We start from the raw sequence: 22,124 nt of genomic DNA, 5'->3' as shown, positions 1-22,124 counted from the left end.
ATTTGCCGTATTTCCTTTTATGTAGATCTCACTACTTTCCTTGTATCTCTTGGGTGCTTTTAATGCCTTTTGAAGTCTGGTGGATTTTGCATTTCCCTGCGTTTATGTGAACTTTTTGTTTTAGCTTCACACAGTATCGTACATTGTTGACCATGATTACATAACTGCACAAGTGTGTCTTTTGCCTTTTCAGGAAATGTGCTGATCCAATGTTTTGATAAATATTTATGTGACTATTTTTCTGTTATTTATCTGTAGGTTTAAAAATTAACGGCGTAATCCTGAATACTGTGATAGATGTGTTTCGTATTTGCCAAGTAAATGAATCTTAAATGTCATATTTTGATTGTTAAGTCTTGTTCTTCCTTTTCAAACTTTATTATTAAATGGAGAAGTTAAGAAACATATTGGCAGCTTGACAACAGGAGGAGACAAAGCAGAGAAGAACGTAAAGTTGAAAGCTTGAAATGAATAAAATTAAAAGGCGAAGGTTGTCATCCTGAACAACTACACTCGTCTCTTCGTCCCTCCACCAATAGCTCCAGGATGTGCAACATACATGTTTTTGTCACTGAGATGAAGAAATCGAAGAGATAGAAATTGGATTGTATCCATCATGCAGAGTCAAAGAGTTACAAGCAGACCACATTTCAGGGACTGAAATTAAACTCTCAAGGACAGCTGAAATGTAATTACCAATACTAATTTTCTAAAATAGACTTTCAGTCCTTGAACTATGTGAATGGGTATACTATTGTCTATTTTATACCTTCTTTGATTATGAAGACTTGCACGATGGATTGCACTCAATAATTTCTATTCCCGCTAAGCATTGTTAGCTTTCTGAACATCAGCAATTTAAGTTTAAAAACCTGTTTATCATCTTCACACCCTCTTTAACCTTGGCTCACTCAAGATAGCCTTTTCGTCAGACATCTCCTCATATATCCTCCTGTGCTCAGACATGTATTTACATCATTGTCTTTCCAATCATGAACCACATCTTAAAACAATCTTCCAGTCTTCTGATACTTCTTCCTTCAAACTCCATTTTATTTTCCTCTTTTGCTCAGAGTTTCATTTGTTCACATAAGTTAGAATGCTTTGGGATTTTCCTTAATCGTACCCACTAAAGCTCTCTCATGTCCCCTTCTAGCTCTCCTAAGTCCATTCTTCAGTTCCTTCCTGGCTACCTTGTAACCCTCTAAAACCCTACCTGATCTTACCTCCTCAACCTTAAGTAAGCTTCCTTCTTCCTCTTGACTCGATATTTCACATCCCTTGTCACCCAAGGTTCCTGCATCCTACCATCCCTTTCTTGCCTTAGTGGGACAAACTTGCCCAGCACCACCAGCTAGTGCTCCCTAAACAAACTCCACATTTCTGTTGTGCATTTGCCTGAGAACATCTGTTCCCATTTTAGGCACAGCAGCTCCTGCCAAATAGCATTGTAATTCCCCTTTCCCCAATTAAATACTTTCCTATACCATCTGCTCCTATCTGTAGTAAAGGTCAAGGTGTTGTGATCATTATCACCGAAATGTTCTCCAACTAAGAGATCTGATACCTGGCCTGGCTCGTTGTCAAGCACCAAATCCAATAATTGCCTCCTCTCTATTCACCTATCCACATATTGAGTCAGGAATCCTTCCTGGACACACCTGACAAAAACTGCTTCATCCAAACTATTTGAACAAAGGAGGTTCCAATCAATATTGCGGAAGTTAAAGTCACCCATGACAACAATCCTATTACTTCTGTACCTTTCCAACTCTGCCTCCCAATTTGCTCCTCTGTGTCTCTGTTGTTATTGGGGGGGTCTGTAGAAAACTCCTAATAAAGTGACTGCTCCTTTCCTGTTTCTGACTTCCCACCGAGCTTTCAGGTAAGGAGTGCTGTAGAAATGCAAGTTGTTCATTAAAAGTCTAGGAACAGAAATGATTATATAGGTTATTCAGCACATTACGCAGACCATTTGGCCGAACATATCATTGATGACATTTATGTTGTCAGCGAGCCTTCATAATTTCTTATCAAAATGAGCTATGTAGCCTTTTATTTCTGTTTTTATCATCAGTGTGCCTTGAAACGCATCGATACTGCTCACTTCAACCACTGTATATTGGTAACAAGTTCCACATTCTTCCTACTGCTTAAGTAAAGAAGTTACCTCTGAATTCCCTTTTAGATATTTTGATGTCTTCTAGTTATACACTTTCCCACAAGAATAACATTCTCTCCTTATTCACTCTACGAATATCTTTTAGAATTTTAAATTCTTGCATTAGGTCAACCCTCAGCCTTTTTGATTTATATGTACATATACCATGCATTTCTGTTATCATCCTTGTAAATCTTCTATGCACCCTCTCCAGAAATTCTGTAACTTTTTTAGCAATATGGTGACCAGACCTGCACACAGTGCCGACTAAGCTGTCAAGTGTTAACTAATCAAGCTTCCATATAGATTCGGTGTAACTTCTCTATTTTTGAATTCTATTCCTATTGAAATAAAGTCCAATGCCTGCTTTCTATTTTCTTTCTAATCTGTGGTGTATCTTCTCATGTTTGGTGTATTTTATTCCTAAATCCCTTTGTTCCTCTATCTTGCCTTGATGTGCACCTTTCAAACAATAGATCTTCTTTTTCTCTTCTCCTTACTGAAATGTACTGAGCTCCATTGCCCAATTATCTGCCATTCTCTAAGTTTAATAATTCTCTCCTCTAACTTGTTGTAATCATCCTCAGGGTTGACTATCCATACAACTTGGTATCATCTATAAATTTTAAAATCATGTTTATGATTCCAAAGTCCAAATTGTTAATGTGGTAATGAACAGCAGTGATCCTTGTGGAACATAATTTTCACTTTATGCTATTGTGAGGAACTTCTGTTATTTATCAGTCACTCCACATTCATTGACAGTATTCATTAATCTGTAATGGGGAGCCGGAGGTGAAAACATTTTGAAAATTCAGATGGATTACTTTTATTGGAATACCAATGTCTACTCTGCCACCTCATTAAAATCCAAAGTGTTTGATTAAGCATGGTTTTTCTTTTTGAAATTTTTGCAGACTATTTATAATGTTCTTCTAATTTCCAGTTGTTCTATTAGGTAAAACATAATTATTTTTCCTACTAATAACCTTAAATGACTTATTTTATTCAATGGATGTGCTTTATGTTGTTACTTAAATATAAAAAAATAATTATGGGTGTTGGGGATACAGCAAAAGAACATCCAATATAATTAGGCAAAAAAGCACCTGTACAATAAGGGATGGTCTCTTGCATGGAATGTTTCCACAATAATTCCACATATTAAAAAAAAACAATTTATTTTGGTAAACATGATCTCATATTCCCAAAAGGGAAAATAACAAGCTAACCTTGACAAAGCCCCAATAAAAGCCAATTTAGGTTTTTTTAGCACATGAATTTCCTTAAGAAGTCTTTGGAAATAATTTAATAATTTTTCTTTAAACCTCAATTTTGTGAAGGAAGTAACCAGATTTCTAATACTTTAAAAGTTATTTTCTTCTCATCACTCTAATCAATAAAGCAGAGTTCATCAATGGAACTAAATGTGGTGAGTCTGATCCCCCACTGACTTTCAATGTAAGCAAAAAGACAAAATAAACTTTTAAATAAATTATATTTTTTGTATCCTATCGCTGTGTACTTGAAGGACTTTAATGCAACTGTATTATGTGAATACAAAGAACATTGACCTGTTTGTCCAAGCAACAGCAACATTGGTCAGTAGTACTATGCCTAAGGATTGCTGCAATCCAACACCTTTGTACGCTTATTCAACATGTTCCAATCCAAGCCATTAGAGAATTGCATACATGGAATCCCAGGGACCAAAGTAAAGCCAGGGGAGAATAGGGCATGGCTCCTTTTTATAAAACTAGTTACTGAATGGTATGTTTAAGGGGTCAGTCCCAATGTTGGTGAATTCATGACTGAATGGTGAGTCATTGAATGGTTAATGAGCAAACGGGTAGATAGCTATGTAGGTAAGGCAGGTAATTGCATAATATTGGGGATGGATGGGTGGACATTGGATAGGCTGGGTAGCTGGATAGGTTAGTTGAGGTGTATATGTAAATGAGTTAGTGAGTAGACAGATAGGGTCAGGACAGTAGCCAGGCCAAATAAGTAACCAAGACTGGTTGGAAGGTAGTTGGGTGATCTACAGGGGGGCTCAGGTCTGGGGTCCAGTAAGCTGGACGAAAGAGTAGATAGTTAGGTTGTAGGGAGGTGTAAATGGCCAGGCCAAGAGGTTAGGAAGGGTAGTCAGGTCGATTCAGAAAAGAAATACGGGTGTCAAACAGTGTTGGTGAGGTTCTGTTGTCATTCAAGTGTTAGACTAACTATTACTTTGTCGAACATTTCCCGGGTAACTCTCAAATAAGTTCTGCAGAACAGCTCCCAGTCTCAGCTCTAACCCAAAGTCAAAGGCATTCAAGGAGGGTGCCAGAGAGCAGAGGAATTGCCCATCATAAGTTGAGGCTTCTGAGCAATTCTCATGAAGGCCCACTCATCAGTTTTTCCACAGGTTCCTGACTTAGCATCAAAAGGAAGTCTCAAAAGGAAGGATTTGGCATATTATTTACTAAAAGGAATATTTTCTGATCCGAGAGGCATCCAATTATGCCTAAAATTAAATGAATAACTTTTCCAACCTTCCAGGATCAATGCTATCTTTAACAATTTCAAGTTGTTGTCATGGGTTGTGGTCCTCACCAGTAAGGCCAGTATTCATCCATAACAGCCCTTGAACTGATTGACCTGCAAGGCCATTTCAGAAGGCAGGTAAGAGTCAACCACATTCTTGTGGAGTCTGAACTCACACATGGACCAAACTAAGGGAGTGTAGCAAATTTACCTCTCTTAAATATATCAGTGAACCAGATAGATTTTCATGATTGTTGGTAATGGTTTCCCTGCTATCCTTAGACAAACTCTTTTAGCCTCAGGTTTGTTAACTGAATACAAATTCAGAGATCGTAATGATTTTGAATTCATGTCCCCAAAGCATTAGCCTGGGTCTACTAATCTAATGACCAACCACTCTCCCATTGACCTCTGCTCTTATTGTTTTATTTAGACAGCAGCCATTGCTGAAAATTATGCCTTTTAACTCATCTACAGGCCTTCTAGATACATTTTTCCTTTCTTCAATTGTTCCATTACTATTATCTCCTTTTCTTTGCACCATCATGTTTTGCCACAGAGTCTTTCCGAACTTGCACCCCTACCATAGACCTCCATTTTTATTTTCTGCATTCCCAGATTCTGAACTTGTTAAAACTTATTATAACCTTGATTCTTTTGCAATTCTGAGGTAAGGTCTTCAATTTGAAATGTAACTCTGCTTTGCTCTCCATAGATGTTGCTGGATATTTCCAACATTTTCTGCTTTAGTTATAAATAATCAAAAGTTTGCAAAGATACTGAAAAGTTTACTGAATACAACATTCATTGAAAAAAATAGTATGCTTAATAACTACATTTTTCTCCTCATTTAACATTCAGAAAGTCTCTTGAGCAGATATTGCAAACTGGGCGCATGCAACTTCATGATTTCTTAATCAGAACAAAATTTATCACCCTAAATGGGCTTCAGTTAAAAAAGACAGAAACTACAATATAAGACGTGGAATAACAATACTGAACCTGTAAATGCATGAGATAAAATAGTTTAATATGCAATGCATAGAAGAATAAATCATGAAATATTATGAAAGGATAGAGATGTTCTCAAAAGCAAAAGTGGAATCATATCTGAAATGCTCTAAGAACAAACATCAGGGTCACCAGGCATCCGGAAAACTACCATAATAAGACTGGCTTCACTGACAGTGACAAGCTAATGAAGCTGTTAATTTCTGTATTGATTCACAGACAATGCAAGTCCAAATTACTTGGATTTTCAGATTCACTACAGTAGAAACATTTTTCAGGATCTTCAGGTGGACAAGGTTTCTAGTGCAGAAATCCTGAAATCAGCATCTATTTACACCACAATATGCCAAAAAGAAGCAACTAATGAAGCACCAGAAATTGTAAACACTGGTAATGATTTGCTATTTAACAATGCAGAATTCCGAATATAATTTAGATTATGTCAATTACGTACCATACCATGTGGAAAAATGGATCAGTGATGACAATTATAAATACTGTTCAAAATACAGGATGGATAGCTTACATTGAAAGAAAGAAAGCAAGAATATGAATTCTGAAGCTTTTGAGAAATTATCAAACCTATGAAAATATCAGGAACAATGTTAAACGGTTAAAGATTGAGGTATCATTAGAATTTGCAAATACCTTTATCACACATCACCAAATCAAAGCACAGTGATCAGTTTGATAGGGGTTGTTAAGGATGAAAAAATAAATAAGGCATGTTCAAACAAAAGATGAAAAAGTATAGGTGAAAAACTGCAGAAATAACATCATGCTCTTCATGCAATGGATAAAAAATGTATTGCGATATAGAACAAGCTCTACCATGGCTGCAAAATAACAATAGTTACAATGCACTTCACAGCAAGAGCTCCAGAAAAATTTAATTCCTGAAAATCTGAGGCCAAATGAAATAGTATATAGTTAGGACAGAATTAGAATCAAACAACTGCAGGTTGGACAGACTGGGAACTATTCAAACTCAAATGAATAGATGACGTTTTGCATATCTGCCAGTCAATTTTGTATATACTGTCAATTCAGAATTCAATAATGGAACTATTTGCTGGTGGGAGATTTCCTGTTGAAAGGATTTGCATGCATTCTGCTCAGATGTGGTAAATTATATTTTTATTAGTGTTTTCCTTAGTCACTACAGGTAGATAAATGAATCTACTCTACATATACATTTCAGTTAAATAAATCTCCACATGCCTCACAATGACAGTCACTCCTTACATAGAATATGAAACAGTCCCTGTCGAGTCACTTAAAAGGCATCTTGTATACTAAAAGGCAAAAAGTACATAACAAAGAAAATAAATCTAATTTGCATTTCTCTTGTTTTAGCCAAATATTAAATCCATCTCCAGTCTCACATTTCCATTAGGGTAAACCCCAACTCACAATAATGGAAGTCATGGGAGATTTTTGAATTACATACAGAGATTAATGACTAAATACAATTCATCTTTTCGGAATTAAATTTATCACATGCGAACATTCAGTTTCTGAACAAGGGATATATTTTTCATAATTCTACAGTGTAATTTTGCCTGTGAACAGTAGAAAAAGCAATTAGGTAATAATATAATTTGTATGGCACATTGCAACAAGTACAATAATTATGTTAAAAAACTTTGCTTAGTTCTGCTTTCAGAAAGTGACTGATAGCTCTAACTTTATTTTCCTATATAAATTATATAAACATCAATCAAAAGTGAGAAGCCATCACAAACCTTGGAAAACTCAAAATATTCTGATAACAAAAGAAGGGAGATTTCTTAAGTAAACCTGAGAGAAAAATCATCATGGACAGATGGTTACTTATCTAATTTTTATTAAGTTAGATGTCTTAGTGTGCGTGCCAATTATATCCAACAGTGAAGTGGGATGCTACAGACATGAATAAGCTCATAAATTATGAATAATCATTTGAATTCAAACCTTAGCTCAAAAAAAAGCACAAGGTTCATTTTTGGGGATATGTCAAGGTGTAAGATGTATATGTATCCTTTTCCTTTTTATTTTCTCTCTTTGTTGTGCTGGTGGAATGAGTGATTATTTTTGTTTGTACGTACATCCATAATCTGTGCTCCATCAAAAGTCATGTAATATAACTAACTATAAATTCTGAAAACCTGAAAAAAATGAAACACCTTGAAATGCAGCTTTTTAAAAGAGGATTGAAACATAGAAAACTGTGGAGGGTTGAAACATTTATTTTTCCCCTTTCAAATTATCATGGGCTTGGTATGTTTCCAACTGTTTATGCATTTATTTATGCTATAGAATTTGCTTAACATCAAAACCAGCTGATTAACTGTGTCTGATAGGAAATAACTCACTTCATAAACAGCAGCCCTTTATACTGATGCAGATTTGTCAAATGTTTATTGCCTTACACATATTTTGTGTTATGGCATATTCTCAGTGACAACTTTTGTATTAAAACTGAACTGTAAAAAAAATGCATTATTCTAGTAGTGTAGTGGTAACGTTACTCAGTTAGTAATCCAGAGACTCCAACTAATCCTCCAGTGATATAAGCTGAAAATCTCACCACAGCAGTGGAATGAATTTAAATTTTAATTTAAACTCAATTAACAAAGCTGATCTCATTACAGTGATGATGGAACTACCGACAGTCACAATCATCAAGTTTGACCTAAAATTCACAGAGAGTGAGTGTCCCTTAACTGTTCTTTGAAATAGCAGAGTAAGCCATTTTCTTATATTAAACCACAACAGAAAAGTGAAAACAAAACGGGCCTTGCAGCAGATATTACAAAGTCATATTTTGCCTAGTCAAAATGTTCCGAGCTGATATTTGAGGTCTTGTGCTAAGAAATAGAAGAGCTACCCTACGGAATAGATAAGCAACATCATGATGTAATCATACTCATTGAACCCCAACTCTCAGTTTTTGTCTCAGATTCCTCCCTCATCATGCTTATCCTTAATCACTGCCAGGACAAACAATAGTATGCAATTAGAAGTGGTCCTGGAACTTTCCATATTGACCCTAAACTCTCTGAAGTCTCATGGTATCAGATTAAACATTGGCATGGGAATCTCTTGCTGATGCCAACTACCACCATTCCCACTTGATGAATCAATAATCCTTCAAGCTGAACATATTTTGAAGAAGTGTTGAGGGTAGCAAAGGCACAGAATTTACACTGAGTGGAGGAATTCCAAATATATTTATATACTATGAGTGGTTCAGTAGCACCAGTACTAATCACTCTGGCCAAGTCTTAAGCAACAGAATTGCCAGACAGGGCCAAAGGCATGTGTGAGACACCCAAATGAGGGGAACACTTACTTGACCTCACCCTTACCAATCTATCTGTTGCAGATACATCTGTCATTGCCAGAATTGGTAGGATTCATCATCACTTGGTCCAATCTTCACATTATATGCCACTGTCACCATAGATTAGATTCAGAACAGACCTAGCAATTCAAAACTGGATGTCCCTAAGGTATTGTGGGTCATTGACAGCAATAGAATTGTCTTCAACCATTTACCTAAACTTCATGGTTTGACAAATCCCCCATTCTATCATTGTTATCGACACAGGGAGATCAATAAAAGCAAAACACTGTGACACTGAAAGTTTGAAATAAAACAGCATGTGCTTGAAATATTCATCAGGTTTGGTAGCATCTGTGGAGAAAGAAACAGATCTGTTATTTTAAATCAAGGACCCTTCTTTCGAACCAAGGGATGAATGAACCTTGCTTGAATGAGAAACGCAGCACAGCATGCCAGAAGTACCAACAGACATATCTAAAAATGAGGTGCCAACTTGAAGAAGATACAATAGAGAGCTACATACATACATACAAAGTCATGAAAGCAGTGAGTGCAATGGACAAAGGAAAGTAATTCCACAAATAATGAGTGAAAGCAAAGATTTGGAATCCTGCCACATCAAGTTGCAGATGGTGATGGGTAATTAAACAATTCACTGGTGGAGGGGTTCAGTATATATTCCTGTTTTCAAAGATGGATGAGCCTTGTATGTTAAGCAAAAGACAAGGATGAAACATTTTTAGGTACCTCGTGGATAGCCCATCTCAGTATTCTCTTCCTGAGGTCCAAACCTTCATAGATGCCAGTCTTCGGACAATTCAATTCACTCAACATGATATCAAAACTGGCTGAAGGCAGTGAATATAGTAAAACTATGGGTCTTGAGAACCAGATTTGCACTCCAGAGCCAGTCATGCCCTAAGTCAATATGTTCAGTAGAACATTGGGCATCTACCCAAAAATGATGAACAACATTCGACTATATCCTGTCCATAAAAAGGACACATCTACTCATAGCAATTGCTGCCACAACAGTCTACTCTCAATTATTAGTGAAGTGGCAGAAGGTGCTATTGACAGTAATATGAAGTGGCACTTACTCAGCAATAACCTGCTTACTGATGCTCAGTTTGGGTTCTGATAGGGCTACTCAGTTCCTGTCCTACTTACAGCTTTGATGCAAACATGGACAAAAGAACAGAATTCCAAGGTGAGGTGAGAGTGGCTGTACTTGGCATTAAAGCAGCATTTATCTAACTGTGGAATCAAGGAACCCCAGCAGAGTTAAAGTTGATGAGTACAGGGGGATAAACAATCCACTGTTTGGAGTCATATTGAGCACAGTAGAAGATAGTCATAGTTGTTAGAGGTCAATCATCACAGAAGTATTACAGAAAGTTACAAAGCACAGAAAGAGGCCACTTGGCCAATCATGCCTACACCGGCTCATTAAATGGGCATCATTGCCTAGCTCCAATCTCCTGCTTTTTCCTCATATCCTTGCACATTATTTTTATCCAAATGATCATCCATTGCTTGAATGCTTCAATTGAACCTGTTCCATCTCTTTGGATAATGCTAAGAGGCAAATTTAGATGAGAATTAAGGGAAAGCCAGGAGTAGGCTCGACAGTAATGATGTGTGGATAGGAAGGGAAACTATTCAGGAGACATTCTGGCCACAATTGGATAGGTAAGTGATTATGGATAGTCAGAATGGCTTCGTGCATGGGAAATAGAGTCTCTCAAACCTGATTGAGTTTTATGAGGATGTGACTAAGGATTATTGAGGGCAGAGCGGTAGATATTGTCTGCATGGAATTTAACAAGGTCTTTGACAGGTTCTGCATGGTAGACTACTTAGTAAAGTTAGATCCCATGGGATTCAGGGACAGCTTGTCAACTGGATACAAAATTGGCTTGATGGTAGGAGACAGAGGGTGGTGGTGGAGAGTTGATTTTTTTTTGGACTGGAAGCCTTGACCAGTGGTGTTCAGTGTTGGGTCCATTGTTGTTTATTATTTATAAAAACAATTTGGAGGAGAATATAATAAGCATCATTAGTAAGTTTGCAGATGATACCAAAATTGGTGAAATAACATACAGTGAAGAAGATTATCTAAAAGTCATCTGGATGGATAAATGAATAGAAAGAGTTTAGAGCGATATAGGCCAAGTGCTAGCAAATGGGACTAGATTAGGTTAGGATATCTGGTCGGCATGGACGAGTTGGACCGAAGGGTCTGTTTCCATGCTGTACACCTCTATGATTATGACTCCATGACACTTACAGGCAGTATATTCCATAAACTAACTACTTGCTAAGTGAAAAAGCGTTTCCTCACTTTGCCCTTTCTTCTTTTGTAGATCACTTTAAACCTAAGCCCATTTGTTCTTGTTCATTTTATGAGCAAAAACAGTTTCTCCCTATCCATGCAGCCCACACATGATTTTGAAAACTCTATTAGATCTCTTATTAACTTTCTTTCCAAGGAAAGCAGTACCAACATCTTCAATCATATCATTCCTGAATCTCCTACTACCAACCCAAGGTTTACTGTGGACATAAAACTGAACTGGACCTGCAATCTAATTACTATTGGCTACAAGGTTAGGTCAGAGACTGGGAATTCAGCAGTTGGTAACTCATCTCCAAACATCTCAAAATATGTCTACCTAAACATCAGAATTGTATTGGAATATTCACCACCTGCCTGGATGAATTCAGCTAAATTATTGAAGAAGTTTTCTTTCATTCATTTAAAGGAATGAGGTGTCAGTGGCTAGGTCAGCATTTATTGTCCATCCCTAATTGCCCAGAGAACAGTTATGAGTCAACCATATTGCTGTGGGTCCGGAGTCACAAGTAGGCCAGACCAGGTAAGGTTGGCAGTTTCCTTTCCAAAAGGATGTTAGTGAAACAATTGAGAATGGATTTTGGTCATCATTAGACTCTTAATTCAAGCTTTTATATTGAATTCAAATTCTACCATCTGCCATGGCAGGATTCAAACCCAAGTGCCCAGAACATTACCAGGGTGTCTGAATTAACAGTCCAGTGACAATATCACCAGAACATTGCCTTCCCTTGTGAGATGTAAGATGTCATTAGGATGAAGCAGCCTACTTGATTGGTGCCATACTTCAACACAGAGCACAGAGGCTTTGACTATAAGAGTAGGGAGGTGATGCTGGAACTATATAAACATTTGGTTAGGCCATAACTAGAGTATTCTCATTTCTGGAATCCACATTGTAGGAGGAATGTGATTGCAGTGGAGAAGGTGCAGAGGAGATTTACCAGGATGTTGCCTGGCTGGAAAGTCTGGTTATGAAGAGAGATTGAATAGAATGGGGCAGTTTTCCATGGAGCAGAGAAGACGGAGGAGTGACATGACTCAGATGAATAAAATTAGGTGTATAAATAGGTTAAACGGGAAGAAACTTATCTGCTTGGTGGAAGGATCAATCACCAAGATAGATTTATCGTAACGGGCAGGAGATTTAGAGTGAACAAGAGGGAAAACAAATTCACCCAGTGGGTGTGAAAATCTGGAACTCGCTGACTATAAAGGTGGTAGAGGCAGAAACCCTCATAACATTTAAGAAGTATTTTGATGTACACTTGTGGTGCCAAGGCATACAAGGCTATGGGTCAGGTGCTGGAAGTAAGATTAGAATTCTTAGGTGTTTGTTTTGACTGGCACACATTCAAGAGGCCAAAGAGTCTTCTCAGTACTGTAGACCTCTATGACTCTATGCAGCAAGTGACCTTCCCACTATCTACTAGATGCAGTTCAGCAATTCAGTAAGGCTCCTTTGACATAACTTTTCCAAACCTGTGACCCCTACCTAGAAAGCCAAGGGCAGACGACAGATGAAAACACTACCTCCTGCAAATACTCCTCCAAGCCACAGACCACCTTGAAACCATATTGCCATTCTTTCACAGTTGGAGAGTCAAGAAATTGAAATTCTCTCCCTAGTAGTACTGTGAGTAAACCTGTACCAGTGATTCAAGAGAGTGGCTCACCATCACCTTCTTAAGATTAATAAGGTAACAAATGCTGGCTTTGTCAGTGATGCCCACGGCCCATGAACAAAAACATAAAACTGAATACATGGATATTATCGCAGCACTTTCATGTTAGTCTGGTTATTGTGCTTGAAAACATTAATTTTATTCAGAAAAGTATTCCATCTATATCCTAAAGCCAGTCAATGTATAATTTATTTCTTGTGAAATCCCTGGACCTGCACACTGAACAGGAAAACATAATTTATCAAAAAATAATATTCACAAAGTGTACCAGAACTCCAACAGACCTGTAAATAAGAATCAATTTGCAGGCTCACAAATAACACTTTTGGTCACAAAATAATGCATCAATTTTCATAACATTAGCCCTAATAGTTTTCTTCTTGCATATTTTTTCTATTTGCTTTAGCCATTGATTCATGTTCAAAGTATTGCTATTAGCATAAATTGATAAAATTGTTTCACAGTTCATTTTTTAAAAATTTTGCAAACATACAATGCAATTTTAAGTTCATGGCAAATTTGTACCATGTCACACAGGAAACATTTCCCATGTGGAATCTAATATTCTTCAGCGATTTAAATTTGGAAGTTTAGAATGGTCCTTAAGGTTTTTGTTGCTTTGTATTAAATGAACATTCATTACCTAATGGGTGATTTGGTACAGATGTGTGTCTCTCGTCCTCAGACTAATGACTAATTATGTACACACTAAATATTTAATAGTAACAACACTAAGATTACAGATTTGAATGATATTTAAGACACATGTCTAGAGGTTACAGCATGAAATATCACTATACTAATGCTTTGTCTGAAATTCTTTGTTCTAGTGCTTTAAAACCTTCCTCCATCTGCTTAAAAGTAATTGGCTCAGAATTTACCACCAAAGGACATCTCATTCTTCAAAGAAAAAAAACTGTCTGGACTACAAATTACTCAGAGTGTATGCTAATAACATCATGACAAGGTCAATGGGATATCAAAGATCTGATGAAGGTCAGGACCAATAGACTCAACTAATGACGTTTATGGATAGTGACAGAAAACAGGGAAAGCCAGAGAAACAGACTGAATATGAATTTAGGCAACAACAAAAAGTATGATAGAAGGAAAGAAATATTAGTCAGTAGAGAAAAAGGCAAAGTAAAAATTAAGAAACAATAAAATAAATTTCAAAAATCTCTGGGAACAATTTATTAGCTGCAGGCTGAAGCCTTAAAGTTTCAACTGCCCAAGTTTTGGGCCTGAGAGGTTGAGTGACACTGCAGGAATTTAAATCTCACCTTTTTAAAGGATCCTTATGGCATGAAGTACTCGCCCTAAATTTCTGAGACAAATTTAATTCATATTTGCTATTCAAATACAGCAATTTGTTGTTACTTCCAGGGAGGCTGATGCCTTAAAAAATGCACAAAAATTAAAGATCCATTAAACCTTCAGATGTTAGAAAGCTGGGCTATAATATCAGAGCTCTAACTCTAAGCAAAGTATCCAATAATATTTTGGATATATTTTTATATTATTACTATTCTATTTTAAATATTATTGTGCACTCATACAAGCATGGTAGCTCTAACGGGCTAACTTGTACATTGCATATTTGGGAACCTACATGTATACCATCTTCCAAACAGCAATAATATTGAGCTTCACTTATTATCTGAAAATATCACTGATAACATTACAAAATTGAGCATTTTTAAGAAAGTAAATAACCACTCATACTCTCAGAGAGTCATAGTCATACAACATGGTCCAACTCATCCATGCCAACCATGTTCCCAAACTAAACTAGTCCTACTTGAATGCACTTGGCCCATATCCCTCAAAACCTTTCCTATTCATGAACGTATCCAAATATCTTTTAAATGTAACTTTACCTGCATCCAGCACTTTCTCTAGCAGTTCATTCCACACACAAACCTCTCTGTATAAACAAATTGCTCTCATGTCCTTTTTAAAAATTTCTCCTCTCACCTTAAAAATATGTCCTTAGTTCCTGATATGCTTTCTGGTTTTCCATATATCATCCCATGTAATATATATCACAATGAATAGGTTCATATTGAGTCAAATATCTGCAAATTTATTAACAACTAACTATGTACATTAATATGACACTTCAGATTAACATATATAGTCTTGATTATACACTTAGTGGGTACAGTTACATACAATACAGAGTTGACTGACTAACTGCTTGCTAACAGACTAACTGAACAGAAAGTAAAATGGAGACTTCTTATGCTAGAGTACCATAAGTCATGATGTCATCTAGCTGTCTTAAAGGAGATGTGTGCAATAATACAACATTATCTTGTACATTTTGAATAACAGGAAAGCTATGCTGATAAATATAGACAAAGATAAACATCAGTACATTATATTTACTCAGTGGTGGATCCAGTTGTATAGCTTCAATCTGTGGTACTGTCTGTTATAGTGGACAGATATGTATTCTGCATAATAGATGCATGGCTGTTGTCAAGTGTGATACATTTAATTTCAGACTCATCATCAGTTTGACATCCTGGAGTTGAGATGAATGACCTCCAACATTGACTCCAGTTTTGCTTGTTAATCCAGTCAATGACTCCCTTCACCATTTTGATGATGATTGAGCTGATAGCACACGGAGTGAATCAAATTGGTGAAAAATTGGTTTCGGTGAAGCTGAGAACTGCAGGGGCAAGGTCAAGATGGATCATCCATTTGGCAATGCTAGCTGAAGTTGGATTCAAATATACCATGTGTTATCAAGAAATGTCTGAAGACATTGGATATTGACATGAGCCCTGGGCCTGTGTGACATAGCAATAATTGTATTTAAGACTGGTGCTTCAGAAATAGTTGCATTTCTAAGCAGGCTGCCCCATTACAGCTACAACACTGGCACTCATCCCACACATGGAAAATTCCCCAGTTACAAAGAGCAGGGCAAATTTAATCCAAGTCTTTACTACCCTATTAATCCAGTCTCAATCAAGTAAATATGGAAGGAGTCATCGACTATTATCAGATACTTGCAAAATTATTCCCAGCTCACTAACGCACAGTTTGAGTTCCATTGGGGACATATAGCTGCTGATCTCATTACATCCTTGCTCCAGACATGGTTAAAAGAATTGAAGTTTAGAGGCACAGTGGGAATGGCTACCCTTGATATCAAGGTTGCTTTGACAAAGTATGGCATCAATATTTCATCATTAGGTGGAACTTTGTAGAACATTAATGCAAATGATGAGTACAGACCTGATCAGAACCTCTCTCCAAAGTATTGTAAGGAGATAGCTTAGACCCTAACAAATATATATATTAACTAAAATTGTAAGGTGTTCCAGATCTGATTCAATTGGTCCACAATGAGACTTTAATCAAAACATACTTTATTCTTACAACACAATTAAAGCACAAAAAAAGAGTTAATATAACTTTAACTCTGAAGGAGAAAGTGAGGACTGCAGATGTTGGAGATCAGAGTTGAGAGTGTGGTGCTGGATAAGCACAGCAGGTCAGGCAGCAGCCGAGGAGCAGGAGAATCAACATTTCGGGCAAGACCCCTTTATCAGGAATCATGACCTGCTGTGCTTTTCTAGCATAATTTTAGCTCTGTTGAAATACTTAATAAGAGAATGTATTGTTTAACCAATAATCATCAACTGTTCCAATGTAGGCAGCCATCCCATCAACATTCCAATTGTCAAAAATGCAATATAGCAACTTAGTTATGGTTCTCACGTGCTGTCCCTCTCCAGTTCAGAAGAAAGAAACAATTTGTCCCTTTTGATTTTTAAGAGGAAGCCTCCCTGTCTAAGACTTCTCACTAGCAGCCAGGAACTCAAGCTTTTCGCTCAGCAGCCACTAGAAATCTTCTCACTAACTGAAAGCAAAACTAAAGATCTTCCTGAGTCTATGTAAGACCTGACCCTGCCCACTTATAATTCCTTTATCTCATTCAAAATAAAAATCAGTGAGAACTCAGAAGCTATTTTGCAAACCTATCTCAAGAACACATTTCAGCATCATTGTGGCAACTCCCTCTGCCAGGGAAACAGTACAGAGCATATCTCTCTTAAAGACACAATACTATCACAGATGTCATAAGCAAGACCGATTATTCTGGAGCACATTCACTTATATCAACTATTTTAATCATCTTCAATATATTTCTTTCAGCCTGGCTTAGATGTTATTAACAAGACAAGAATATTTGCAATAACTTTAACAGGGACTAGTTATTCTTAATAGCCAATGATGAGAAAATAATACAGCTCTTAAATTTTCTCAACAGTCTCCATAGAACCATAGAAACAAGACAGCAGAAAAGAGGGCCATTTGGTCCATCTTGTTTTGCTAACCCAAAAACACCCAGATGCCCTTTCTAATCCCATCTTCCTGTACACATTCCATAGCCCTGCAGCATACAGCACTTAAGGTGCAGAGCCAGGTATTTTTAAAAAGAATTTAGGGCCTCTGACTCCACCACCAACTCAAGCAGTGAACTCCAGACACCCTTCACTCTCTGCATAAAAACGTCTTACCTCATTTCCCGTCTAGTCTTTCTGCCACTTAGCTTTAATCTATGACTCCTGGATTTTGAATTCTCTGCCAAGGGCAAGGATTCCTCTTGTCTACCCTATCTCCATCCCACACAATTTTGTATACCTCTATCATATCACCCCTCAGCCTTCTCTGTTCAGAGGAAAACAACTCCAAACTCTCTGATCTCTCCTCGTAGCTACAATTCTCTAGCTCTGGCAATATTCTTCTCTACACTTTCCCCAGAGCAATTATGTCTTTCCTATAAAATGGTGATTAGAATGGCACATAATACCCCAGTTGTGGCCCACCACTGTCTTATACAGGTTCATCATTACATCCCTACTTTGGTATTCTACACCTCTGCCAATGAACGAAAGTATTTAACATGCATTTTTTACAACCATATCTACCTGTACTGCTACCTTTAGGGACCTGTAAACTTGTACATCAAGATCTGTTATTTAATCTACCCCTTTCAGTATATTCCCATTTACTGTGTGTTGCCTTTCACTGTTTGACCTCTCTAAATGCATTATATCACACTTATCATGGTTGAACCCCATCTGATATTTTCCTGCACACTCCACCAAACCATCTAACATCATTTTGGAGCATTATCTATCCTCTACACTATCCACTAATTTTTGAGTCATCTGCAAATTTCCATGTTGTGAGCCCATGTTCAAGTCCAAATAATTAATGCATAAAACCAACTACAGGAGACCAACACTGAGCCCTGAGGAATACCATTTGAAACAGCTTTCTTTCACAAGGGAAACCATCAACCATAATGCTTTGTTTCCTGTCACTAAGCCAACTTTGAATCCAATTTGACATTTTACTCTGCATTTACTTTTTTGACCAATCCACCATGTGGCATACTAAATATCTTACTAACATCTATGCAGACAATATCCATTGCTCTAACCTCATCAATCCTCCTTGTCACTTCTTCAAACAATTCAGTCAAATCTGTAAGCCATGACCATCCCTTAACAATGCCATGCTAACTATCCCTGACTAATCTATGCCCTTCTAAGTGACAGTTTATCCAGTCTCTCAGGATTGATTGCAGCACTCTACCCTCCACAGACTATCTGGCCTATAATTATTTGGCATTTCCTTTATACCCCTTTCAAATAACAGAACTACATTTGCATTTCTCCAGTGCTCCAGCACTTCACCTATATCTATTGAAGATTGGAAAATCATCCTCAGTGCATCTGTTACTTCCTCTCTTCCCTGCTTCATTATCCTAGGGAATAATCCATCTGGCCCTGGGGAACTTATCCACTTTCAAGGATTCCAACTTCTCCAAAACTTCCTCTCTCATTATGATTATCTTGTCCAACATATCACACTGTTTCTCTTTGATTACTATATCCACGTCATCCCTTTCCTTTGTGAACACAAGTTCCTTCCTTCATCTCTGATAGGTCCCACTTTTTCCTTATATATTGATAAAATATCTTTGGATTTTCCTTTATCTTGCTTGCTAATATTTTTTCATGCTGTCTCTTTGATGTCTTTATTTTTAAACTTGATTCCTGTATCTTCTACACCCATCTAGGCTATTTGCAGTGTTGAGCTTTTTGTGACTATCTGGCACTGATGGAGACAATTAGCTTACTGTACAATTTTAAAGATGAATATCAGCCACAGTACATCACTTCCAATCTGAGTACCATCACAGTGAAGTGCTGTCTACAACCTTTGATGCGTCTTTTTAAAGTTTGTACAGCTCATCCATCAAACAATAACATCAATTTTACAATCTTCATCTTTCAGAGTGGCAATTAGTCATTCTGTGGAAAGTGCCAGCTAAAAGCACACTTTTGAGGACACCCAGCATATCATTAAGATATAAACAGAGTGCAACCTTGAACAACCATCTACAGGGATGTCATAATACATCCATTCATAAAAGCATTTATGATATTGTGGTACTTGTAAATCAAATTCAATGACTTCACAATTGGTTAAATGTCTGTTTATTTTGAAGCTGACTTTTTAAGATATATGCAGCTCCTCACTGACTCATTCTTTCTAACACAAAGTATACTTTCAATATGATAATTGTTTTCTATAAGAAAAAAACAAATTCTTAAAGGATTTCAACTTAAGAAGTGCTAAGTAAACATTTCCAAACATACTTGATTTTTGTGATTAAACTCTAACAGTTTTTCACCTATAAGATTAATATCTCTGTTTACCCAGATATTAACCAGTTCCGGGCACACTTGGTCTTGCAGCTCAGTACATTAAGGCATTTAACAAGGGGAAACATGGGTTGATCAAGAAAGAGTGCTAAACAGATCTTGTTATCAGTGGTTGTTCATGGAAATCTATTTCCTTGCCTTGCCCCATATAGAGCATTGAATGGAGACAGATGGAACAAAATGGCTCAAAGTAATTTAGTTGTCAAAAGAAGATTTCAGATGCAAGAATGCGGAAGTTTCTTGCCATTATGCTGGATTATCCTTTGCATTGTGTTGATGCTATGGCTGCTCCTCCTTCTATCCATTCTTTTTCCTTGACCCTCATGAAGCTAATGTGTAAGGGAAGATTTTACATCTTGAAGCAATCATGAAACAAGAGATTTTGGCAGACCTGTACTGGGGAATGTCTCTCAATCACTTCATGCTCCTAAAGCATAGACTCCCTACAGACTGGAAGCAGGCCATTTGGACCATTGAGTCCATATCAACTCTCGTGAAGAGCACCACATCCAGACCCACCTCCTACCCTCTCCCTGTAACTCTGCATTTCCCATATCTAACCCACCTAAGCCTATACATCCCTGGACACTATGGGCAATTCAACATGGCCAATGCACCCTAACCTGAACATCTTTGGACTGTGGGAGGAAACCAGAGCACCCAGAAAACATTCACAAAGACATGAAGAGAAATGTGTAAACTCCACACACACAGTAACCTGAGGATGGAATCAAACCCAGGTCCCTGGCACTGTGAGGTGCAATGCTAACCACTGAGCCACCATACCGTCACACACGTACCAATTATCTGTTCAATTTCCCCTTCTAACACAGAAATTGTACGCCTCATGCTATTGATGCTTTCCAATGTCCTGAGAAGGTGCAATATTCTGAAAACCTACTGGAGTATAAGAAACGCAGGAGTTATATTAAAAACGAAGTTAGAAATCAAAGAGAGTGCATAAAAATTTTTTGGTTAATCAAATCCAAAGCTATTTTTATAACAAATGTTTATTCCCAAACATTCCGGATGGCACTATAAAAAATGAACACCACGATCCATGTGCGCATGTGTGTTTCGATCATGACAACACCCCACTGCCAACCACAAGTTTCTTTGCTGTATCTTCAGTGCATGCCTGAAAAGCTGAACAGTCTTCTGACAGAAAATTAAAAGGTAAGTGTTAGGATTTGATACTTACATGCAGGACAAATAAAGGACATCCTTTATGGGAAACTTGGGTTGGAGAATAGCATTCTTTTAGTTTTTGCATTCAGCTTATGCAGCTAGTCAAATGTGGCTGTGCCAGTAGCATGTTTACCGAGTTCGGTGGTTGTGGGTTCAAGTCTCACATCACAGGCTTGGTCCCACTTTTACACAGAGGCCCATTGAAAGAAAATGGGGAATTAGCTCCATATTTGCATCAACTCAAAAGCCGTCCTTAATCACAATACTAATAACTTATTTATATAATGCTAATTGCAAGACTATTAGCTTAACTATATTTTGCCAAAAACAAAATGGGAGCAGTAGTTAAGATTTGAAATTGTTGAACTCATTTATCGACTCAGGAAGCTATAAAGTCAATTGGTATTCATTCTCCAGGTACAAAGATTCTGGAGAAGTTAAACAGTCCTTGAAATGAATTCAGCTATCTTTCTGTCATCAAACAGCATCACAGTTTCAAAAGCTTAATTTTGATTTGTGGGTTTATTTTTCAGAAGTAATAACTGCTTGGCATGATTTTAGGATCTATTAAACAGTGCAATACGAGGCAAAATTGGCAACATATTTTTAGTTTGGCAGAACATACATAAAATAAAACTAATTGAAATGAGTCCTGAGAGGGTCTGATTACAAAATGGTCCAACAAAACACCTGCAACCATTACATAAGATCAGCCACCATACCGAATCAGTGTAGTTTTAACCCACCGCACAAAGATGAGGAAAATGTAATTGAAAGCTTACCTTAATGCTTCAATCACATCCTTCTGATAATGCATTATTGAGGCCGGTATGTTGATAATGGTGAGACATTCTTCTCTCCTACAGTTCATATCCTGCAGTGGCCTGCCAGGCCTTACATAAACTAGGACTCCTAGTGCTTCAGAATTTGCCATATTGTTGACCTGCAAAGAAACAGACAAAAAATAACTATTATGCAGAAATCTACCCAAAATTAGCAATATACAGATAGATAGAAATGTGCCTAAAATCAACAATGAACATAAGGTAATCCAGACGCTGAAAGTATAAAATATGAACAGAAATGCAGTTCAGGCAGTTTCTGTGCA

The 22,124-nt window shown here is 37.2% G+C and overlaps 1 protein-coding gene across 1 annotated transcript in view; it reads right to left on the bottom strand.

Annotated features, from left to right (window-relative positions):
• The window catches only part of si:dkey-256h2.1 (uncharacterized protein LOC337520 homolog), a 246,445-nt gene that overhangs the window by 190,251 nt on the left and 34,070 nt on the right, over positions 1-22,124 (bottom strand). Inside the window, exon 4 of the mRNA XM_060824762.1 lies at positions 21,799-21,959. Within this exon, the coding sequence (XP_060680745.1) occupies positions 21,799-21,959 (161 nt within the window). The remainder of the gene's footprint in view (positions 1-21,798; positions 21,960-22,124) is intronic.

This window comes from Hemiscyllium ocellatum, chromosome 5 (assembly GCF_020745735.1).
Source record: "Hemiscyllium ocellatum isolate sHemOce1 chromosome 5, sHemOce1.pat.X.cur, whole genome shotgun sequence".
NCBI lineage: Eukaryota > Metazoa > Chordata > Chondrichthyes > Orectolobiformes > Hemiscylliidae > Hemiscyllium > Hemiscyllium ocellatum.
Note: the sequence above shows the minus strand (reverse complement) of the source record. Positions and strands in the feature narration are given on the sequence as shown.